This window comes from Gadus macrocephalus, chromosome 7, assembly GCF_031168955.1.
Source record: "Gadus macrocephalus chromosome 7, ASM3116895v1".
NCBI lineage: Eukaryota > Metazoa > Chordata > Actinopteri > Gadiformes > Gadidae > Gadus > Gadus macrocephalus.
This window is the reverse complement of record NC_082388.1, coordinates 1,999,406-2,018,358: the sequence shown is the minus strand read 5'-3', so window position 1 is coordinate 2,018,358 and position 18,953 is coordinate 1,999,406. Positions and strand designations below refer to the sequence as shown.

Below are 18,953 nucleotides of genomic sequence, written 5' to 3'. Positions count from 1 at the left end.
AGTCCGCCAAATAAGTTTACCCGTCGCTTAGCAACCGAAGACCGCTGGGGTACCGGACTACTTGAGGAGTGATAACCAAAAGACGTCCATTTATAGGCAAAAAAGTCCTTTGTTTTCCTTGACAGCGGTCAATTTATATCTAGCATTCACCGCAAAGTTGTGAAGAGAGCCAATGCAAAGTGAAACGGAGCGTTCCACGGCATTGAAATAGACCCGTGTAATAATCCAATAAATAATAAATTAAACTCAATCTTTTTTTTTTTTTTTAAGCGGTGGTTACAAAAATGGATTCTTATAATTCAACGGCGTAATCGACGGCCTATGCCTATGGGAGCATCTTTGTGGTCATTCGCAAACCAATGAGGTCCACTCGATGAATGAGAGATGGCTCTTTAGTGTCCCTCTCGGTGCGGTTTCCCTGCAGCAACCAAGAAAAAAACGTCAGTGGTGTACGTTTCCATGAACACTGGATACGTAGCATTTCAACGTAAAGAAAATAGCGTGTTATACCTACAATATCCCACATTTCAACGTAAAAAATAGCGTGTTATACCTACAATATCCACGTGTGCCGCTGTGGAGGCGGGTTTCGGGGTTTGGGTTTCACGGCTTTCGCGGCAAATTGTGGACACGATTGTTTAGGGGGGGGGGGGGGGAGACTGTTGATGACCGGGGAGGGGGGGGGGGGGAGAGACACGTTTGTTGAGGGGGGACGACGACACACGATTGTAGGGGGGGGGGACACGTTAGTTGAAGGGGGGGGGGGGGGGGGGGGGGGGGACACGTTTGTTGAGGGGGGGGGGGAGACACGTTTGTAGGGGGGGGGGGGCACGCTCGACAACGAGAGTTGGTTTTTATTGAACGAGACTTCAACACGGAACAGCTGCGCGAAACGATGGTCACGTCACTCTCGGTGACGGTGTCGACAATAATGAACACACGAACAATGTTAATAGAACAACACACAACCACATAACATCCCGAACCCATTAACCCCACTTAATCCTAACAACAAAACAAGTTAACAAATGCCCCATTTGTCAACTGAGAACCCCAATTCCCAGAATCCCCCGCGGCTCCGGAACACGGCGTAGCTTATATTAATCTTTATTATCTGAATGGGAAATGCAATATTTTAGGACAGATACACCATTAAACGCGTTTCTAATGACATTTCTAGCAAGAAATGTACATTTTCCTTACATAATCTTCAGTCAGTGAATGTGTATGATCTTTATTAATCTTTATTATCTGAATGGGAAATGCAATATTTTAGGACCGATTCACCGTTAAACGTGTTTCTAATAACATTTCTAGCGAGAAATATACTTTTTAATTGCATAATCTTCAGTCAGTGATTGTGTCTGATCTTTAGTTTTATAGTTATTAGGAGTTGATCGGCTCGCTCGCATGTTTCAACGACGTCAGGTTGCTTTCGCTAAACTAGCAGCTCACGTGCTTCCTGCGTTTGTGTTATTAAACTGTTACTTTATGTAACTTTTAATGATATAATCTTGTTAGAAACACGTATATCTGAGAGCCAACCCAGTCGCCAAAATCATACCTACGTTGACAGTGTACGTTTCGTGAACACTGGATTACGTCGCATTTCAACATAAAATAGCGTGTTATACACACACACACACACACACACACACGCACGCACATGCACAGACACACACACACACACACACACACACACACAAGCACACACAAGCACACACACGCACGCACGCACAGACACACAGACACAGACACAGACACAGACACACACACACACACACACACACACACACACACACACACACACGCACACACGCACACGGTGCATTTCGCTGCTAAAACAACAACAAAAAAATATTCCCTCAAATATTATTACTTTCAAAACGTTGGCCAAAATGGCCAATAATATAATTTTTTTTTGGGATGCTTCTAGGACATTTTGGGTGGATTTTGAACGGTATGTGGGGGGCACGTTTTTTGCAGGACCTGGCAACCCTGCGCTGTTGCCCGAGATCTGGATCCACCCCGGCGTGGTGCCGTCTCCTTTTGACCTTTTGACCCCAGACTTCTGGGGGAATAGCTGAATCAATTCATTAGTCAATCAGAAGCATGTAAATATCTTTCCGGTGGCGTAAGAGGACGAACAAGGTGTCCTTCAACATCTACGCTTCCAGGCGATTGCAACGGTGCCACACATGAGCATATTCGAACATGTTTAATGGTAGTAATTAGCTGTCGAAATTGGAGGCCTTAATCAATACTGAGCAGCTATTGATTTGCTTCCCGATAAAGATTTGTCACAAATGACATGTTATTTAGCATCTACACGTTGAGCTGAGTCCAATGAAACCAAGAACGACACTCTAGCTAATGGTAACATGTATTTTACATGGTACACCTAGGTCTAGGACATGATCTCGGTGTAGCAAGAGGCCGAGCTTGATCTCATTGGACTCAGCTTAACGTGTAGATGCTAATTAACATGTAATTTGTCAAAAATCTCCATCGGGAAGCAAATCTATAGCTGGTCATTATTGATAAAGGCCTCCAAAATCGACAGCTAATTACTACCCCGAAACATATTCAAATATGATCATGTGTGGCACTGTTGCAATCGTCTCGAAACGTAGATGTCAAAGGACACCTTGTTTGCTCTGCTGCACCACCGGGAAGATATTTTCATACTTCTAATGGATTGATTCATATTTTAAGGTTCTCGGAGTGAGACTTTAAGTGGCTGCAGCAGAAGTGTTGAGACGAAAGATGATATCAAGAGATTTATAGAATATTCCTTGTACATAACCTTAGATATTTATTGCACATCAACAGACAGAAAGAGGTTTGTCCTGCACTTCAAGTATTATCTTTGTAACAAAAGTAATCAGTTAAACAATATAAAGTGTCTTTAACTCTACAGCTAATTAAATCAAATCAAAGTGTGTGGGTGTTTGTGTGTGTGTGTGTGTATGTGTGTGTGTGTGTGTTTGTGTGTGTGTGTGTGTGTCTGTGTGTGTGTGTGTGTGTGTGGTGTGTGTCACGCGTGTGTCCTAGCTTGTGTAGAAAAACACTGGCTCCGATTTGCTACCATGAAACATTACTTTGCCTTAGCCAAAAAAAATCGCTTATCTCGTTGTTAATCCACACAGGCTTCTCACTAGCAGTTTGTGTATGGAGCCAGGGGTGCGTTCGGATTACGCAGTTTATTCAATCAATTCATAGTAACGCACTGCATTTTTCGTACAGTAATGGTAACAGCGTTGTAAAGTAAAAAATAACGTTAGGTAACGGCGTTACCTAACGCTGTTCTTTTAAAGAGTGTTACTACAAACACTGCACTTCTATCATTAGACCAATCATACTGCTGTGAAAATATCGAAATAGTCCTGAATATTTTGAATCTGTAACATGCAGTCCTTGTCAATACCAGCTTCTCTGACCACAAGTAATGAAGCCACTAAATATCAGAAAGTTGATAATTTAATAGGAAATAATGACCTGGTTAACTGATGTCACCTTCCACTAGCTGATGTCTTCTGTTGTTTCCTCTTTTAGGATCTGATGCTGTCGCTTGCCAACAAAAAATCAAGTCTAATTTGAGGGAGAAGTTCAGGTGTGTGTTTGAGGGAATCGCTAAAGCAGGACAGCGAACCGATCTGAATGACTTCTACACAGAGCTCTTCATCACAGAGAGAGGCAGTGGAGAGGTCAACAAGGAACATGAGGTCAGACTGATTGAAAAACCTTCCAGGAAACCAGCCAAGGAGGAAACACCAATCGGATGTGAGGACATCTTTAAACCCTTACATGGACAAGATCAAATCAGGACAATAATGACAACTGGAGTGGCCGGCATTGGTAAAACTGTCTTAACACACAAGTTCACTCTGGACTGGGCTGAAGGCAAAACCAATCACGACATACACTTCACATTTCTCCTCACTTTCAGAGAGATGAATTTACTGAAAGGGAAAGAGTTTAGCTTGGTGGAACTGCTTCATCACTTCTTTATTGAGACCAAAGAAGCAGGAATCTGCAGATTCCACCGGTTCCAAGTTGTCTTCATCTTGGATGGTCTGGATGAGTGTCGACTTCCTCTGGACTTCCAGAACGACCCGATCTGGACTGATGTCACAAAGTCCACCTCGGTGGAAGTGCTATTGACAAACCTCATCAGGGGCGACCTGCTTCCCTCCGCTCGCATCTGGATAACCACACGCCCTGCGGCAGCCAATCAGATCCCTGCTGAGTGTGTTGACCAGGTGACAGAGGTGAGAGGGTTCACTGACCCACAGAAGGAGGACTACTTCAGGAAGAGATTCAGAGAGGAGACGCTGGCCAGCACAATCATCTCCCACGTCAGGAAATCACGAAGCCTCCACATCATGTGTCACATCCCAGTCTTCTGTTGGATCACTGCAACAGTTCTGGAGGACCTTTTCAAAACATCCCAGAATAGAGAAGAGATGCCCAAGACCGTGACTCAGATGTACAGCCACTTCCTGAGGGTTCAGTCCATACAGGGGGACAGGAAGTACCATGGGAGATCTGAAAAAGATCCACACTGGAGTTCAGAGAGCAGGGAGATCATTGTTTCTCTGGGAAAACTGGCTTTTAACCAGCTGAAGAAAGGCAACCTGATCTTCTACGAGGCAGACCTGGCAGAGTGTGAAATCAATATCAGAGCAGCCTCAGTATACTCAGGAGTGTTCACACAGATCTTTAAAGAGGAGTGTGGGCTGTACCAGGACAAGGTGTTCTGCTTTGTCCATCTGAGCATCCAGGAGTATCTTGCTGCCCTTTATGTCTTCGGGTCCTTTATAAACACTGGGGTCAATCTGCTCACAGAAGAACAGCCAACCTCTGGTAAAAATAAACACCTCCTCTTCTACCAGAGTGCTGTGGACAAGGCCTTACAGAGTGAGAACGGACACCTGGATTTGTTCCTCCGCTTCCTCTTGGGCCTCTCTCTGGAGACCAATCAGATTGTCCTACGAGGTCTGCTGGGACAGACAGGGAGTAGATCACTGATCACTCAGATTAAACAACATCTCCTGGAACAGACAGGAAGGGGCTCACAAACCAAGAAGAAAACAGTGTCTTACATCAAGATGAAGATTGATGGAGATCTCTCTCCAGAGAGAAGCATCAATCTGTTCCACTGTCTGAATGAGCTGAATGACCGTTCTCTAGTGGAGGAGATCCAACAGTCCCTGACATCAGGAAGTCTCTTCAAAACACGTGTCTCTCCTGCTCAGTGGTCAGCTCTGGTCTTCATTTTACTGTCATCAGAAGTGGAGCTGGACGTGTTTGACCTGAAGAAATACTCAGCTTCAGAGGAGGGTCTTCTGCGGCTGCTGCCAGTTATCAAAGCCTCCAAAAGATCCCTGTAGGTTCACTCATAATGTATGACAATACACACAATTGTCAACAAAACACAATATACCCGATAGTAGAATATCTTACTACTATAATAGCAGGCCCTTCACCAGTTATTCAAGTTACTCATGTGCGCATGTGCCAAGCAGCTTGCAGCTCGCACACACAATCTGCAAAGGCGAATGCATACATACAGCACGCACATACACACCGCATACACACACCGCACACCATGCATATGCGCACAAACATAAAACATACCTGGAAATGCACACACAGACACACGCACACACACACTAGGTACGCCCCCTTTTGTTCGTAGTATCTCGTCGCTTTGAAAGTAGAGCGAGTTCAGTGAGGCAGAACGTACTACTCGTCAACAAAAATGGCTGCGCCCATAAAGTCATTTATTTTCTTTGTATTTGTATCACAATGGTAATTTTAATGTAGATTTTAAATGCTTGTACACACTTGATTACATTACTTTATGCTGGTCACCAATTCATGCATTGTACGGTCTTGCTGTGCATGCAATACAATGCAAAGCTGTGTTGTTTGATTTCAAAATGGCTAAATAAAGAGGCTAATGTAGCTAACAATAACAATGCCTAGCTAATGAGAAACTGGAAATATACTATGACCAAAAGGGGAGGTGCCTCCGCAAATTCTGCAAGAAAGCTGGGAGATTTGCAACTTACAACTTGCACGTACCAGCGTACCATCCAAATTGATTACATGATTAGAACACACACGCACGCGCACACACCGCGGAGACACTCGCCCAGGTACGGCATTATGTTACTGCTATTAAGAGTCATTTGTGGTGAACGAATGTTTTACGTCGTAAAGTCATAGGCAAATTGTTATTATATTATGCGCTCAGAAATATCTTACATTATCGACTGGGGTTTGCCCATTATTCCTATGGGTTAAATTACAACTAGAGGTTGAGCGTGCCCAACACACGCGCGAAACGTCTAGTATAAGTTATAACTAACAAAACATATCTTTAGGTTCACTAATAACATGTATTACAACAAACGCACTAACCCACTTTTCTAATAAAGATGAAGACAATAACTTAATTCTGTGAAAAGTAAAAGTTACACAGATTATTAAATTAACATTTAAGGATCTAAGGTAGTTCATTTAATTAAACATCTTATTACAGCTTTTAACACGTTGTAGCAACCAATAGCGAAATAACAGCCAAAAACGTAATATCTGCCAATAGCGTAATCATTTAAATTTAATAAAGCCAATAACATAATAACTTGCCAATAATGTAATAAAGTTGTTGAGACAATAATGTAATAACTTTTTGCCTATAATTTAATAACTTATCACGTTATTGGCTGGCTATTACGTTATTGGCCTTGTATTAAAAAAAATCCTTTGAAAATGTAATAACTGAGCCAATAATGTAATATCTGAGGTATCACTTTATTTATTTTTCAGAGAGAAACTGTCACACTTAGCCTTATTATTGCATCTTGCATCACACACTTCATAATCTGACCTTACAGTTACCCCTCCACCCTCATAACCCCTCCAAAGGATCCCTTAAAGGAGCAAAGAGTGATTTTTGATTTATATGTAACTCTAATGGCGCATTTCCACCGGAGGGTGCGGTTCGGTTCAGTTCGCCTCAGTCCGGTAGTGAGGGGGCGGTATAGCCCAGCTCAGTTCCGAGGTCGCGTTTCCACTGCCGACAGTACCCTTATGGTAGGCCGGATTTCGATCGCCGCGGGAGCTACGTAAACATCATAGCAGCCCGACTCAATGTAGCCTGTTCAATATAATCAATAAATGAAATAAAAACAATAAAAAATGCTCCATCAAACTCCCTCTGCACATCTTCCTCCACAAGAATGCGGAGGAACGTCTCCACCTCCTTGCTTGCCCATGTTAAAGTTTTGCGCTACATGTCCATTGTCTGGAATAATAACTTTTATCCCCATGTCGCCTGGAAGTGATGATTCTGTCGACCAATCAACGGAGGGTGTGTGTAGCTCGAACTTGCCGGCACCCTTTCAGGCGTCTCAGTACCCCAACGGAGGAGTACTGTGAGACGAGTGAAAGACGAGTACGTCTCAGTCCGGGTCACGCAAGCCGCACCTTTGCAACCGAACCGAACCGCACCCTCCGGTATTAAAGTATTGGAAGTTATTACGTTATTGGCCGCTATAATGTTATTGTTATTGTTATTGTTGATACACTGGTCCTTCATTAAGTTTAAAGTAAAAGGTGTAGGTAATTTTATTTACAGTTCCTAACATATTTTGTTTATTGTGAAGGCTGAATGGCTGTCATCTGTCAGAGAGATGCTGTGAAGCTCTGGCCTCAGTTCTCAGCTCCAACTCCTCTAGTCTGAGAGAGCTGGACCTGAGTACCAATGATCTGCAGGATTCAGGAGTTAAGCTGTTCTGTGCTGGACTGGGGAGTCCACACTGTACACTGGAAACTCTCAGGTCAGTTTTACCCAATGGTCAGACAGTTACACCACAAGTTCCACATCAGAGGAGAGATTTACCTCCAGAAAGGTTAACAGGTCTAAATAAATGAGTAGAATATGTCCTCTCAGGGCTCAAGACACATTTTCTACTGGTGCCAATTACATTTCAATTTGGTGACACCCTTACAAATGTGGTCACAGCCCTTTATTAGACGTGATAATTTCCTTGGTGAAATACCATCCATCTGTGTCCATTCATGTTAATAAATTCACTCACTTTTAATTTGTTAATATTTTGATTGCATAGAGGGTCTTTTTCTGTTTTTACCGCCAGCGCCTCGACATCTCTTTCCTCACCAACCAACTCTTTACCCTCCTCCTCTATCAAATAGCTACTAATAATAACCAGCTGCTGATTGTATAATATCCTCCAACAAGGATTTATCTTCTTCTCTGGGTCATCCAGAATTGTGCATTTCTTCACATGCTCTTGAATAGAGCTAGTGCTGCTGTGACTTTATTAATACTTTACACATAGTACAAACCGATAGTTATGTTATTATAACTCTAGTTCTATGATTGTAGGCGTAGCCGTCTAGGCTTCGCCTTATGGGCTTGTCCCGTGCGCGCGCTTCCGGGCGCTGAAAATTCAAACTATGCACCTATCAGCGTGGGCACCGCCCACATTTCCCACGGTATCGTGTCTATATAACGCAGTGTATACCGTCGCTCATCCTCCAAGCTTTTCTTTCAGCAATTGGAGGGTACAGCAGGTGGGAAACTAGACGGCTACGCCTACAATCATAGAACTAGAGTTATAATAACATAACTATCGTTCTATTTCATGTAGGCTACGCCGTCTAGGCTTCGCCTTATGGGCTAAGGTGAAGCTGCGAGCGGAGCCCGATCAATGTACTCCTGCTGGACCCCAGTCAAAAAGACCTAAGTCACCAGAACACATTAAGACTCAAAAAGCCAAGGAAGTGTAAAACAAAACAGCTTTATAAAAAACGAATTCCTCCTAGATCAAGCAAGGCAATGATCAAGGGAGAAAAAAGTGAGTCTGTAAAGACTCCGGCTCTATTCCGTGCTTCATGTAACCCATGAAAGGAAAAGAAAAACCAGAGCAACTAGGTTTCCATTAGGTCCGCTACCACCGGGGGCGGAGCTACGGAATTCGGCTCTCCAATAATGGGACTCTCTCGGCCGTTTCTTATTTGAAGAAAACGGCGGGAGTGCCACACTGGTAAACAAAACCACCAGACAATTGGCGAGCCAATAGAAAACCCCCTAGCCTGTTTTTCATTTGAAAAAAGGTGGGAGAGTAAGACTGGTAATCAAGTCCAACTCGCCAGCCGGCGAGAGGAAATCCAACCACGACGCTTTAAAGAACATGTCTATATTCTTAAGCCGTAAAAGGGGTCCCGGACTCTAGCACAGAGTTGCCGAGTGAGCCCCTGGACATGTCTAACATGTAAAAACGGACAAAGGGGCCGGGGGAAGACCAAGACGCAGCCGCGCAGATGTCTTCCACCGAAACGCCCTTGAGTAGAGCCGTTGAAGCGGCCACGCTCCGTGTGGAGTGAGCTTTAACGCCCAACGGTGGCGCCAAGCCCTGCCAAGAGTAGGCTAGGCAAACACCCTCACATACCCAGCGAGAAAACCGCTGCTTAGAGAGAGCGCGGCCCCTGCTAGTGTCGCTATAACACACAAACAACTGTTGTGTGGAGCGGAACGCTGCCGAGCGATTCACGTACATAGCCAACGCCCGAACCGGGCACAGGAGATGCAACTCCGCCTCCGCCTCACTAGAATGAGGCGGGGGGTGAAAAGCCTTAAGCACAATATCCCTCGACCGAAAATAACTATTAATGTTCTTCGGGAGGAACGCAGGATTAGGTCTGAGCAACGCGAAGGAGCTGTCCTCGTTTAGCAACAAGCAACTCGGGCTGACAGACAGAGCGGTTAGCTCACCGGCCCGCTTGGCAGAAACCAAGGCCAACAAGAGCGCCGTCTTAAATGACAGGGCATCCAAAGGGGCCTGAGAGAGAGGCTCGAAAGGATCCCTGGACAATCCGCGCAACACGGTGGGGAGATCCCAGCGTGGTGTAAGCACGCGTGAAACAGGCCTAACCCGTCTAGCCCCACGCAAGAATCTCTTGACCAGTGGATGGCTGAAGATCGGTCCACCATCACAGCCTGCATGGCCAGCCGAAATGGCTGCCGCATAGACCTTGATAGTGGAGAAGGCCAAACCTTTTTCCAATAAGTTTTGCAGAAACGAAAGCACGCTTCCCACCTCGCATTGAGATGGGACAGCGTGGTTCGTCTCACACCAATTAGAGAAGGCGCACCACTTCGCCGCATAGAGGGAAGAAGTAGAAGGCGCACGAGCACTCTGAATAGTGTTGATAACCGTCTCAGGCAAACCTTTGCCCTGCAGGATCAACCTCTCAGGAGCCAAACCAACAGCCGTCCCGAGACATCGGGCGGGTGGTGCACCGTCCCGTGGGCCTGTGAAAGCGCATCCGGCCTGAATGGTACTGGCCAAGGCGCCGACCGCGAGAGCGCGGCCAGCTCTGGAAACCACAGAGCTGAACGGTTCTCCGGGGCCACTAATATCAGGGACAGTCTCTCCTGTCTGACCCGTTCCAGAAGAGGAAGGATCAGCTGGAGCGGGGGAAACGCATACAAGAGAGCCCGCGGCCAAGGTGTGTGTGCCAACGCATCTACCCCCAACGGGGGAAGATCCCGAGGGCTGAGGGAGAACCACCACCTGCAGTGCGTGTTCTCCCGGGACGCGAAGAGGTCCACCTGCGCTGTCCCGAACCTCTGCCAGATCAGTCTGACAATGTCGGGATGTAACCGCCACTCGTCTCGGCGGGGACCGCCTCGAGACATGAGGTCCGCCCCAAAGTTCTGGGCGCCCGCGATATGCAGGGCTCTCAGACTGCGGAGATACTGATGAGCCCAAAGCCAGAGCTCGACCGCCTTTCTGTGGAGAGCAGGGGAGCGGACTCCCCCCTGTCTGTTGATGTACGCCGCCGCCGACACGCTGTCTGTCCTGATCAGAACGTGGCGGCCGCGCACCAGGTGAAAGAAATGCAACAGCACTTTCCTCACAGCGTCGAGCTCCAACACATTTATGTGTGCTGTAGGGGGCGTGCGCCACTCGTCTCCGACCGAGTGAGAGAGGCACGTTCCAGCCCCAAACCGTCAACGAGGCGTCCGTGAAGACCACTACGTAGGACGCCACCCTGCCCAGGGGAACACCCTTGAGAAGGGCGGAGGGTCCTTTCCAATATTCCAGGTCTGGCGACACCGAACGGGGGACGAGGAGCACCCTGAGCTTGTGTCGCCTGGGGTCCAACCGTTGGCGAGCAAACCACCGCTGGAGTCTGCGCATAAAAAGCAGACCCAGGGGGACCACGGGGTGGGCAGCTGCCATCAGCCCCAACAGGCGCATGGTGGACAGTGCGGTCACGTTTCTGCAAACGTGAAAACGGGAGAGCGCCGACAGGATGGCGTCTCGCCGAGGAGGCGAAAGCATCGCAGTCATGGTGGCTGAGTCTAGGCAAAGCCCCAAGTAGACTGTCTGCCGGCTGGGGAGCGGGGAGCTCTTCTCCCAGTTGATGGCAAAACCCAGGAAGGAGAGATGGTTTATCACCAACATGGTGTCCCTTCTCGCGGTCTCTTCTGAGTTGCTCAGAATAAGCAGATCGTCTAGGTAGAAGAGAATCCTCTTTCCCTGACGTCTGAGCGGTTCCAACGCCGTCTCCACACACTTCGAGAAGGTGCGCGGAGCCAGGGAATAGCCGAACGGCAGACACTGGTACTCGTACGCCATCCCCATAAAGGCAAAGCGGAGAAACTTCCTGTGCGCCTGCCGAACAGGGACGTGGAAGTAAGCATCCTTGAGATCCAGGGATGTGAACCAATCGCCCTCTCTCACACACCGGAACAATGCTCCGATCGTGAGCATTCTGAACTTCCTCGTGGCAACGAATCTGTTGAACACGCGAAGATCCAGAATAGGTCTCATTTCCCCTGACTTCTTGGAAACCAGGAAGTAGCGGGAATAAAAACCTAGGTGAGACTCGTGGGGGGGAACGACAGTGATGGCCCCCTTTACCAAGAGACGTGCCACCTCTGCTGCCAGAGCCGTGCTCGCAGCCGGGTCCCGTAGCGTGGTCTCCACCAACCCCATAAGGGGTGGGGGACGACGCTTGAACTGTATGGGATGGCCCCATCTCAACGTGGTGTCCAACCACGATGGCAGAACGCACCGCTCTTGCCAACACGCATAGCGGTTGGAGAGAGGGCGAGCCGACAGCTGAGGAAGACCGTCCAGGAATAACCCGTATTCCTCTGCCCCTACCGCCTCCACACTGCGTGTGAACCAAGGGGGGCTTCCCACGAAAGGGAGGAGGCTCAGCGAGCGTAGGAGACGTACCAGAACTAGCAGCTGTAAAAACAACGAGCTGTCTAGACGTCGCGCTCGTGCCCGCTGAACAGGGAGCGAGCCGTCCGGCCGCAGCACCTGTGCGCATGCGCTGTCCGCAGGCTGTAGCCACAGCGTGCGGACCCATCTCCTCACCTATAATGTGGGGAACCAGGAGACCGGCACAAGCGGCCGTATCCACGGGCTCGTGCAACGAGTCTCTGATCCGTCCATGAGGCTCCAAGGGACGCCGCTTCTTAGAAGCAGGTGAACCAGAGGCCATGTGAACACGCCGTCCGACCGTCACCCTACAGCCACCGGGCTGAGAGGGGGAAATAGGCAACATGGAGGAGCGCACCACAAGCGTAGGACGCAGGTGGCCTGGGGAATATCGCTCTTTAGGTACCATGTACTGCCGTTCGGCCGAACGGTCTTTACTCTTTTCTTTAACAGGGAAAGAAAAAGTAGGAGCAAGCGTCCGGAACTTCCCGGTCCGTGGCGCTGCTGCTCTCCCCGTGCGCGGCGGCTGCGGCTGCTGCACCGGGGCTGGAGTCGGAGGCGGTCCCATGGAACGCTGGGACCGGCCTAGACCGCGCTTCCTCTCAGCCTGCTGGCGGGAGGAGCCCGTGAGAATCGTCCCGAACCGGGAACGATTCTCACGGACTGACTGCTGGTGCGCGAGCACCTCGGAGAACCTGGGACCAAATAGGCCATCCGGCGCTAGTGGACCCTGGACGAGGCTGGCCCGCTCTCGTTCCGGCACCGCAGTGTGGGAGAGCCATATGACCCTTTGAATCATGGTAGCCCACGCCATATGCTGGCCGGCCGAAACGGCTATCGGCTGGCATAGCTGGAGGATGGCGCTGGAAAAGCGGGAAACCGCCAGCCATCTCGCGGCTTCCTCCGGGCCGTAGGCCTCCCTGTCAGCCGACAAGGAGACCATGGCAGAGGAGAGCAGGGCGATGTTGTTGACCGCCGCCGCGGATTGAGAGGCACAAACGAACACCCTGTCCGTTAGGCCGACAATCTGCTTCTGGAGGCGGTCGGGGGGCAGCGGCTTTTCGTTAAGGAGCCCGGCGCCCGGACAGAGAAGCGCTGCCAGGGGAGGCTCCAGGCGAGGGATCCCCCTCGCCTGAGTATCGGCCCACCCCTCCACGTTGGTGAAATCCGTGTAGGATCTTACCGGAGCCTTCAGGGTTGAAGGGTCCTCACCGGCAGCAATAAACAAGTGCTGCAAAGGCGGGAACAAGGGGCACTGGGTAACCCGCCGGGAAAAAGATGGGGTGCGAAAGCACTCGCCCTGCATATCGTCAGATACGGGGGCGAGAGGCGGGACCGGCATGGGAATCCCTTTAATGGCCGCCTCCTCACCCATGATCTCCCGGAAGAGATCGGTCATCCGGCGCGGACCCTCGTGTTGTATGACGGTGGCGGTTGTAACCCGAGAGCGGGAAAAACCGGACGAGTCGCCGAGTCGCCGAAGACGTCGTCCAGGGAGGCGTCGATGATGCCATCGTCGACGTCAGGTCCGAACAGGTCGATGGCGTCAGCCATTTCCACCGTAGGGGAAAAGAAGAGATGCCTGGAGAGGATCCCCTCTTCAGGCAGCTCCCGGCAGGCGACACAGGAGACGGGGGCCGCCATAGCAGCCGCGGCGTGGTCGGCGCCGAGGCACCAAAAGCACGCCAAGTGCCCGTCACCCGGTGCCAGGGAGGCGGGACAGGAGGCGCATAGGAGTCCTGAAAAGGACCTAGCTCTAGGAGCGCTCTCAGGTGGCCCTGAAAAGGGCCGTTTGTCCGCGGCCTCGCCCGAGCCGCTGCCACCGGCTTGGGAGATCCGTGTTGAAGTTCTCATCTTCTTAATTGTAGTTCTCAATTTCTCGCTGATAAGCACAAGTGCTGAAAGAAAAGGGAGGATGAGCGACGGTATACACCGCGTTATATAGACACGATACCGTGGGAAATGTGGGCGGTGCCCACGCTGATAGGTGCATTGTTTGAATTTTCACATGCCTACATGAAATAGAACACTGTTTTAGTTTTCTGATCAAAGCAGAGTGTCCTAATGGGAACTTAAGTGGGTCATGTCTCCGAATAGAGCGATCACACCGGCGCTGCAATACAGCCGTGCTTTAACTCAGCACTGAACTAAACCTTGGCAGTCTGTGTGCATCGCTGCGGCATTACCTCTCAATTTATCAAACCAAGACCTAATCGCACTCTATTTGTGTTGCAATGAGAGTAAAAGGTGTATGTTGGATTTAGTTTTTTGATGATGGTATAAGGTGTGTGTAATATTACATTCCTATTCTAATCAGAACCATGTAGTCAGACAGCAGGGTGGACTTTAGAGTTGTTTAGTAAAGTTAAATAACGGATTCTTCTTAGAACTGGCTCTTTTAAGGGACATTTTCAGGAGTTAAGTTAAATCTTTAGTTATCTGACCTCTAAGTTAGTCCTACTTTTATGATCTACTGTATTGACATTTAGTTAAACGAATAAAACATGTCTTATGACAAATTGCCAAATAAGAAATAATCACAGTTCCTAACATGTTGTGTTTATTTTTTTTGTGAAGGCTTGATGGCTGTCATCTGTCAGAGAGATGCTGTGAAGCTCTGGCCTCAGTTCTCAGCTCCAACTCCTCTAGTCTGAGAGAGCTGGACCTGAGTACCAATGATCTGCAGGATTCAGGAGTGAGGCTGCTCTCTGCTGGACTGGGAAGTCCACACTGTACACTGGAAACTCTCAGGTCAGTTTTACTCAATATCTCAAACAGTTACACCACAACTTCTACATCGGAGGACATTGAACAGATTTACCTACAGAATGTTAACAGGTCTAAATAAATGAGTAGAATATGTCCTCTCAGGGCTCAAGACACATTTTCTACTGGTGCCAATTACTTTTTAATTGGTGGCACCCTAACAAATGTGGTCGCAGCCCTTTATTAGACGTGAGAATGTCCTTGGTCATGTAACATCCATCTGTGTCCATTCATTTGAACAGATTCACTCAATTTTAATGAGTTGTTAATGTTTTGATAGCATAGGGGGTCTTTTTCTGTTTTTACCGCCAGCGCCTTGACATCTCTTTCCTCCCCAACAAACTCTTCATCCTCCTCCTCCTCCTCCTCCTCCTCCTCCTTCTCCTCAATCAAATACCTACTAATAATAACCAGCTGCTGATTGGATAATATACTCCAATAAGGATTCATCTTCTCTGAGAAATCCAGAATGGTGCATTCCTTCACATGCTCTTGAAAAGCGCAAGTGCTGCTGTGACATTTCATTGAAACTTTGCACAAATTACAAACCAGTGTTTTCGTTTTCTGATCAAAGCAGAGTGTCTTCATAGGAACTCAAGTGGGTCCTGTATCCTAATAGAGCGATCACACCAGCGCCCCAATACAGCCGCACTTTAACTCAGCACTGAACTAAACCTTGGCAGTCTTCGCGCATCGCAGTGCCATTACTTCTCATCTTATCAAACACAAGACCTCCATCTCACTCTATTTGTGTTGCCATGAGAGTAAAAGGTGTAAGTTGTATTCCGTTTGTTAATGATGGTATAAGGTGTATGTTTTATTACATTCCTGTTCTACTCAGAACCATGTAGTCAGACAGCAGGTGGACTTTAGAGTTGTTTAATAAAGTTAAATAATGGATTCTTCTTAGAACTGGTTCTTTTTAGGGACATTTTCAGAAGTTATTTTAAATCTTTAGTTCTCTGACCTCTAAGTAAGTCATATTTTAAAGATCTAATGTATTGACATTTAGTTAAACTAATAAAACATGTCTTATGACAAATTTAAAAACAAAAAATAATCGCAGTTCCTAACATGTTGTGTTTGCTGTTTGTGTGAAGGCTGAATTGCTGTAATCTGTCAGAGAGATGCTGTGAAGCTCTGGCCTCAGTTCTCAGCTCCAACTCCTCTAGTCTGAGAGAGCTGGACCTGAGTACCAATGATCTGCAGGCTTCAGGAGTGAAGCTGCTCTCTGCTGGAATGGGGAGTCCACACTGTACACTGGAAACTCTCAGGTCAGTTTCACTCAATATCTCAAACAGTTACACCACACGTTCTACATCAGAGGACATTGGACAGATTTACCTCCAGAAAATTAACAGGTCTAAATAAATACATAGAATATGTCCTCTAAGGGCTCGAGACACATTTTCTACTGGTGCCAATTACTTTTTAATTTGGTGGCACCCTAAAAAAGGTGGTTGCAGCTCTTTATTAGACGTGGGAATGTCATTGGTCATGTACCATCCATCTCTGTCCATTAATGTGAACAGATACACTCACTTTTAATAAGTTGTTAATGTTTTGATTACATAGGGGGTACTTTTCTGTTTTAACCGCCAGCGCCTCGACATCTCTTTCCTCACCAACCAAGTCTTCATCCTCCTCCTACTACTCCTCCTCCTCCTCCTCCTCCTCCTCCTCGTCAATCAAATACCTACTGAAAACCAGCTGTTGATTAGATAATATACTCATCCCGAATAGTGCATTTCTTCACATGCTCTTCAATAACGCTAGTGGTGCTGTGACATTTCATTGAAACTTTGCATAAAGTGTTTTCGTTTTCTGATAAAAGCAGAGTGTCTTCATGGGAACTTAAGTGGGTCGTGTCTCCTAATAGAGCAATCACACCGTGGCCGCAATACAGCCGTGCTTTAACTCAGCACTGAACTAGACCTTGGCAGTCTGCGTGCATCGCAGCGCCATTACCACTCATCTTATCAAACACAAGACCTCCATCTCACCCTAGTTGTGTTGCCATGAGAAGAAAAAGGTGTATGTCGGATTCAGTTGGTTAATGATGGTACAAGGTGTATGTTTTATTACATTACTATTCTACTCAGAACCATGTAGTCAGACAGTAGGGTGGACTTTAGAATTCTTTAGAAAAGTTAAATAACTGATTCTTCTTAGAACTGGCTCTTTTTAGGGACATTTTAAGGAGTTATATAAAATCTTTAGTTATCTGACCTCTAAGTAAGTAATATTTTAAAGATCTACTGTATTGACATTTAGGTAAACTAATAAACCATTTCTTATGACAAATTTCAATAAAAAAATTAATCACAGTTCCTAAAATGTTATGTTTGCTGTTTATTTTAAGGCTGAATCGCTGTAATCTGTCAGAGAGATGCTGTGAAGCTCTGGCCTCAGTTCTCAGCTCCAACTCCTCTAGTCTGAGAGAGTTGGACCTGAGTACCGATGATTTGGAGGATTCAGGAGTGAAGCTACTCTCTGCTGGACTGGGGAGTCCACACTATACACTGGAAACTCTCAGGTCAGTTATACTCAATATCTCAAACGGTTCCACCACAAGTTCTACATCAGAGGACATTGAACAGATTTACCTCAAGGAAATTAACTGGTCTAAATAAATAATTTGCATATGTCCTCTCAGGGCTCAAGACACGTCTTCTACTGGTGCCAATTACTTTTTAATTCGATGGCACCCTAACAATTGTGGTCGAAGACCTTTATTAGACGTGAGAATGTTCTTGCTCACGAACCATCCATCTGTGTCCATCTGTGTCTATTCATGTGAACAGATTCATATCAGATTCTTCTTAGAACTTGGCATTTTATGGACATTTTCAGGAGCTTTAGTTATTTGACCTCTAAATAAGTCATATTTTGAAAATCTGCTTTACACACATTTAGTCAAATAATAAAAGATATCTACTAACAAATTACAAATAGAACATTACACACAGTACCTAACATGTTATTTTTATTGCGTGTGAAGGCTGCATCGCTGTCAGCTGTCAGAGAGAAGCTGTGAAGCTCTGGCCTCTCTTCTTAGCTCCAACTCCGCTAGTCTGAGAGAGCTGGACCTGAGTACCAATGATCTGCAGGATTCAGGAGTGAAGCTGCTCTCTGCTGGACTGGGGAGTCCACACTGTAGACTGGAAACTCTCAGGTCAGTTTTACTCAATGGTCAAAGAGTTCCACATCAGAGGAAGTTAACAGTCCTAAGTTAAGTAAAATATGTCCTCTCAGTCTCAAGACATTTTCTACTGGTGCCACTAAAATTTTTATTTTGTGGCACCCTAACAAATGTGGTCGCACCCCTTTATTAGACGTGAGGATGGACACAGATGGATGGTTCGTGACCAAGGACATTCTCACGTCTAATAAAGGTCTTCGACCTCAATCTAACGATAACCAGCTGCTGATTGAAGAATGGCACACGTTGTACCATTCTTCCTCCATTATCTCGATCCCAAGCTCTCTAACAGTGACATGTGAGCCTTCTCCCATGCAAAATCATGATCTGATTTCGAGCTTCCTAATGTGTGCTGTGGTTCACTTTTCTTTTATATTCAACCCATTTTTCCCATCTCGATTCTAACTTCCGCTCCTGGACCCTAAACATGTACGTGAATCTTTCCATGTCGTATATTTCTTCCACTACAGCGAGCCATTGCTTCTTTGTTGGTGGATCGGCTTTGTACCATGCTCTCGTTATAGTTTTCTTGCTGGCTGCCAGCAGAGCTTTTATCAGATACTTGAGTTTTCGCACGTGCATTGCACGCGCTCAACCTCTAGTTGTAATTAAACCCATCGCAATGATGTTGAAATCCCAGTCGATAATGCCTCAAATTTTTGAGCACATAATATAATCACATTTAGCCTATAATTTTACAACGTATAACA

The 18,953-nt window shown here is 47.0% G+C and overlaps 1 protein-coding gene across 1 annotated transcript in view; it reads left to right on the top strand.

The window, feature by feature from the left end:
• Nucleotides 1-3,530: 3,530 nt before the first annotated feature.
• LOC132461139 (NACHT, LRR and PYD domains-containing protein 12-like) overlaps nt 3,531-18,953 on the top strand; it is a gene marked incomplete at its 5' end in the record, with an annotated part of 28,053 nt that continues 12,630 nt past the window's right edge. The window contains 6 exons of the mRNA XM_060056185.1: nt 3,531-5,389; nt 7,677-7,850; nt 14,853-15,026; nt 16,142-16,315; nt 17,404-17,577; nt 18,043-18,216. Of these exons, the coding sequence (XP_059912168.1) occupies nt 3,531-5,389; nt 7,677-7,850; nt 14,853-15,026; nt 16,142-16,315; nt 17,404-17,577; nt 18,043-18,216 (2,729 nt within the window). The remainder of the gene's footprint in view (nt 5,390-7,676; nt 7,851-14,852; nt 15,027-16,141; nt 16,316-17,403; nt 17,578-18,042; nt 18,217-18,953) is intronic.